General features: G+C 38.6%; 1 protein-coding gene across 1 annotated transcript in view; it reads right to left on the reverse strand.

Annotated features, from left to right (window-relative positions):
• Positions 1-229: 229 nt before the first annotated feature.
• Positions 230-6,000, reverse strand: part of LOC131932885 (mucin-12-like) — a 5,904-nt gene continuing 133 nt past the window's right edge. The window contains exons 2-3 of the mRNA XM_059289789.1: positions 884-2,512; positions 230-623 (exon numbers count right to left, since the gene is read on the reverse strand). Coding sequence (XP_059145772.1) covers positions 484-623; positions 884-2,512 — 1,769 coding nt within the window. The 3' untranslated portion in view covers positions 230-483. The remainder of the gene's footprint in view (positions 624-883; positions 2,513-6,000) is intronic.

The raw sequence follows: 6,000 nt of genomic DNA on the forward strand, positions 1-6,000 counted from the left end.
TTCTACATTTAAATTACAACCTAAATTAAAAATTAAAAAGTTAAAACTGCAGTATGTATAAAGCATTATATACAGTAAAACAAAAACTTAAATAAAATTATGTCATTTCAAATAATGTAAAAAGAAAAAAGAATGAAATTTTATAATATTTGCAGTTTAACCCTTATATTTATAAATGTACAATTGTCATGTTTCTTTTAAAAAAACATTTTTGAACAAATTATTCTATAAAAAATAAAAAGATACATTCTGAAAAAAAGAACTTTTTAGGCTTTTAAATTACTTTAAAATATCTACAAAAACGTTTTTGGGTAAACATTATTAAAACACCACACAATGCTGTTCTTGTTTTATAGTCAAAAAGAAAATTGAAAAAAAAATAAAGTGTTAACTAATTTAACGACTTGTAAGGCATCCAAGAAATCTCACTTAATTATTTAACACTTGTTTTGTTTTCCTTTTTTCATATGCAGCACTCATGGTTTAGGCAACATTGTCCAGTTCCAATCCTAAATTACGCCTGTGGACCCTTGCTTTACGACGTCTTCCAACCAAAATCGCCAAGAGTACCATCAGGATGACGTACACAACGAAGCTAATCACTGCCTGAGCAATGAAGAGATCTGGAAAGAAATAATGAAAAGACAAAAGCTATTTAGATGTTTCCTTTTTGAGTGAGAATTATCAAAAGGTTTTTACCCATCGTACCCTCGATTAAGTTACAATGGTGGGGTGAAAATATTTCAAGTACATTTTTACATTAAAAAATAAAAGCCTATATTAAGAGTTATAGCGCTCTGTAAAATGCTTATAGATTAAGTTTTTTTTTATCTGCATTCAAAGACCAGAATTATCAACTATTAAAAATGTATAATTTTATAACCTGAAATCCAGTTTGAGTTAGTGGCTCCATTTAGGGGTGAATTAGCCATCGTACCGTCAGGCTTAGTAACTCCATAAATAGGAGTGATAGTAGACTTGTTGGAACGTTCCTCGGTACTGTTATTACCGAAATCATATGAATATGTGTCATTCTTTTTCACAGACATCGAATCATGATTAGTGTTATTCTTTGCTTCATCTTTAAAAACATGAGTCGTGTCATCATCTTCTGCATGGTATTTCTTATTTTCTTTTTTTAAGCTTGGTTGATTTGAGGGGCTGTTGATAAAATCGATTTTTTTTCTCAAAGCATTTGTATCACTTGAGGTATTTTTCAACGTACTTCCTGGTCGATTATTTACAAAAGTAAAACTCCTTGGAGGGAAAGCAGGATTCTGAGTTGAATCTGAAGTGGTGGCCGCAATGGGGGTTACAAGTGACGACACAGTGGGAAAGCCATAAGTACTCAGAGTTGATTGAACAATGGGTGCTACAGTTGACGTCCAAGGTGGAGTGGTGTGAGCAGCCAGATTTGATTCTCCCATGGAGACCGCATTGGGTTTTACAAGTGTCGACTCAGGTGGGGTAGTAGAAGTGCCCAAAGTTGAATCTACCATGGTAGGATAAACAGCTGGCGACCCAGGTTGAGTGGTATTAGAAACATAAGTTGATTCTACCATGGTGGGTGCAGTGGGATACACAGCTGAGGATGCGTTTTCACTAGTGTTAGTTCCCCCAGTTGATTCTACCATGGAGACCGAATCGAGCTTAACAAGTGTCGACTCAAGTGGAGTAATAGTAGTACCCTCTGTTGATTCTACCATTGTGGGCGAAGTGGGATACACAGCTGACGACCCAGGTGGAGTGTCAAAAGTAGCCTCAGTTGATTCTACCACTGTGGATGCATTGTTGGGCACATCATTGGGATACACAGGTGACGACCCAGGTGGAGTGTCATAAGTAACCTCAGTTGATTCTACAAATGTAGATGCATTGTTGGGCACATTGGGATACACAGCTGACGACCCAGGTGGAGTGTCATAAGTAGCCTCAGTTGATTCTACCATGGTAGGCGGATTGGGTTTTACAAGTGTCGACTCTGGTAGAGTAATAGTAGTACCCTCTTTTGATTTTACCATGGTTGGCGAAGTGGGATACATAGCTGAGGTTTCATTTGCAGTGATATTAGTAGCATCGGTTGATTCTACCACTCTGGATGCATTGTTGGGCACATTGGGATACACAGCTGACGACCCAGGTGGAGTGTCAAAAGTAGCCTCAGTTGATTCTACTAATGTAGATGCATTGTTGGGCACATTGGGATACACAGCTGACGACCCAGGTGGAGTGTCAAAAGTAGCCTCAGTTGATTCTACCACTGTGGATGCATTGTTGGGCACATTGGGATACACAGCTGACGACCCAGGTGGAGTGTCAAAAGTAGCCTCAGTTGATTCTACCACTGTGGATGCATTGTTGGGCACATTGGGATACACAGCTGACGACCCAGGTGGAGTGTCAAAAGTAGCCTCAGTTGATTCTACCACTGTGGATGCATTGTTGGGCATATTGGGATACACAGCTGACGACCCAGGTGGAGTGTCAATATTATCACCCTCGACAACTGTTCCTGTAAAGTAAGAATACTGCCTTAATAATTTTATTATATAAATACTACAAATGGTAGCTGCATTGAGTTATTCATTCTAGCGCACGTGTTTTACGTTATTTTGGAATAAATTCTGAAAATATTACACTGATTTTAATTGCATTTACCTGAAAGCGTTTTACCTATATTTTGTATATAACTATAAAGAAAAGCGTGGGTCGCTTCCTAAATATTATTAAAAGTATCCAATAGATAATATAGTGACCCACGCCAAAAATTGTGAAATGAAAAATGTGATATAAGGGAAGCTGGTTAAAAGTATATGAACACGTAAGCTTGATTTGTGTAATTCTTTTCTTGCGTTCTATTTTTATGATTTGTTTTATTTATATTATTAATTTTAAACACATTCATTTTTATAGCTACGCTAGGTTGATAGTGTTGTCTTTTTCTCTAAACCAAAACCAAAATTCACAATCTCAACTTAAAATTTAGCCGGAAGCAAAAAACGTCATTGAAAATGAATTTTTTTCCGAATCGGCATTTTAATCGGATTAACGTTTGATCTACCTGTAGTTACTGCACATTGATACTAATTATAGTCGTAGCCATACCCCTAAACCTCTAACATAAGATCAAACCTGACAAAAGTTGCACTTAGAGTTTCTTTTAGGCGACTCTGAGGGGCGTGTCCCCCTCCCCCTACCACCCTCCCCGAAGCGCGTCCCCTTCAACAAAATACAATTTATAAAGAAAACATAATCTTATACCAGGGTCCGACCCCTCCCAGAAAATGTAGTCCACCCCCTACCCCGAATATTTCAAGCACCCCTCTCGGGGAGAAAAATGAAACACTGGTCGCATTTGTAGATCATACAGACTAAAGGAAGAGCCTACTTCTATAATATAGAGCCGTTTTCTACTTTTGGACGATAAATCTCACTCACGCGGACAGTGTTTCTTTCAGACGTTTTGCCGGGGGTGGGGCACTTGAATTTTTACAGGGATCAGTACAATTCTCCTGGGCAGAGGCGTAGCGATGGGGGGGGACATATGTCCGCGGGCGCCTACCTTAGGGGGGGGGGGGGGCCAAATTGAAAGTTTGAGGGGGGTGTAAATGAAAAGTTCGAGGGGGGGGGGGGGTGCACATCAAAAGTTTGAGGGGGGGTGCAAATGAAAACTTCGAGGGGGTGGGGTGCAAATCGAAAGTTTGAAGGGGGTGCAAATGAAAAGTTCGAGGGGGGGGGGTGCAAATCGAAAGTTTGAGGGTGGGTGCAAATGAAAAGTTCGAGGGTGTGGGGTGCAAATCGAAAGTTTGTCTCCGGGCGCTGGGAAGGGTCGCTACGCCTCTGATCCCGGGCGTGGGAGGCCATGTTGTTTCATATAAGAATATTCGAGAAAGTTTAGGGGAGATCACTCCCGGTTTATTTAAAATGTCTTTAACGCAAGTTTCATAATTTTTATTAGTACTGCTCTACGGAGTCTACACACTACACAATCCACGCCATACTACGGCTTTAAGAATTAATATAAAAATACTAGAAAATATATTCTAATTTATATAAACTTAATATTTAATGAATACTAACTAGCTCGTTAGATCTTATAGAGATGCAAGTAGCTAGCTAAGTAACTGTAGGCCTATAAATATACTATAAATAAGTATTAGATATAGAACTAGTATAATTTGGTCTATTATTAATTAATTATTATATAATTTATAATTTTTATATTATAAAAGTAAAGTAGGCCTACTAACAGTGACGTAGCGAGGGGGGGGGGGGCGGGGGGTGCGGACCGCACCGGGTGACACCAATTTTGGGGTGACACCAAGGCAAAAAATAGCAAAATATATAGAGAAAAACTTGAGGGGGGGTGCAAATCGAAAGTTTGAGGGGGGGGGGGTGCAAATCGAAAACTTGATGGGGGGTGCAAATCGAAAGTTTAAGGGGGGTGCAAATCAAAAACTTGAAAGTTTGTCCCCGGAAAGGTTCGCTAGGCCTCTGGGGGGTGACACCATTAAGTGCCGCACCGGGTGACACCCGACCTCGCTACGCCACTGCTTCTAGCCAACCAATTTATCTGAAATTCCGCACGTGAGTCAAGACTTGAAGAAAATGCAATTACATTTGACTTAATTTGATGCCTAATTAATTTTGTATGAATTAAATAAACATTTTCTGAAATTAGTAGGCTGACCTACTACTCTTTCCGGACTATTATACGGGCATTTTCATGTTCATTTGGTGCAAAATAGTTTTTAGTCATGCAACTCTGTTGTAAATTTTAAAATAAAAGTACTTTAAAAAATTGCATAAAAACGTTTTAATTACAAGCTTTTATTTAATTATGTACTAAGAAGGAGAAAACTAAAACTTGTTATTAAAACGTTTTAATTCAATTTTTTTTACATGCATCCTAGAAATTAGCAATACCAGTTGCAATAATTATTTAAATTTTGAACATAAAAGACATGTATAAAATAGGCTAACAATAATAACAATATCATAATAGCATTATAATAATCAAACATACATTACAAAAAATATTTTAAACAATAGCCCCATTTATTTATTTTGATGCTGTTTTGTTTTAATGCCACGTATATACCAATGATTAATACTATGAAAGGTATTATAAATACTGCTTCAAAGACCCTGATCAAAGATTAATACGGGGTGACTTAAGCGGTAGAGCGCTAGGCTGCCAAGTCTCGAGTTCGAATTCGAGCCCAAGTAAGTAGAACGTCCCTGAGTCTACCCAGCTCTCATGGGTATCAAACGCCTGTTAGTGAAAGGCGGCTGGGCAAAGTACTGACAACACCTTCCCTTCATATACCGAGGTCAAGAAACATGAACTCTACTTCCTCTGCCCAATGGATTGCTAGTTTCCAAGAGTATGCTTTTCTTTATTTTGTGTATCAGTTACATATATTTATCAACGTCTGGTATTCCTGTGGTGTCTACCTCTACAAAGACACTATAGTCTACCTCTACAAAGACACTATAAAACAGCATTAAGGAGACAAAGTTTGTTTCTCATGTAACCAAGCCTTAAGGCTGGCTAACATATTGTCATGACTATACCGCAAATGCTTTAAAAATATGTAGCATATTATTTATAGTCATTTTCGTGTGGCATGGGGCGGAGTGGTCTAGCAGTAGAGAGCTGGGCTGCTAACCCGTATGTCTCGAGTTCGAATCCGGGTTCAAGTCAGTAGACCGACCCTGAGACCACCCAACTCTGATGGGCACATAACTCATGTTAGGGAAAATAAGGGCGACTGGGCATAGTGCTGACCACACTATCTCTTCATATGCCGAGGTCACAGAAACAAGTGAACTCTACTTCACTTGCCCCATAGACCGTCAGGTTTGAAAGGGAAACTACTTTTTTTTCGTGTGGCTACTCATATCTTAATTTAACAATATGAGAAACAGTTTTGACTTATCTCTATGCCCGACATCTCAACCAGCATAGAATGTTATATGAGGACAAATTGTTACTCA

This window comes from Physella acuta, unplaced genomic scaffold (genome assembly GCF_028476545.2).
Source record: "Physella acuta isolate Inbredline_101_S28 unplaced genomic scaffold, ASM2847654v3 ptg002305l, whole genome shotgun sequence".
Classification (NCBI taxonomy): Eukaryota; Metazoa; Mollusca; class Gastropoda; family Physidae; genus Physella; species Physella acuta.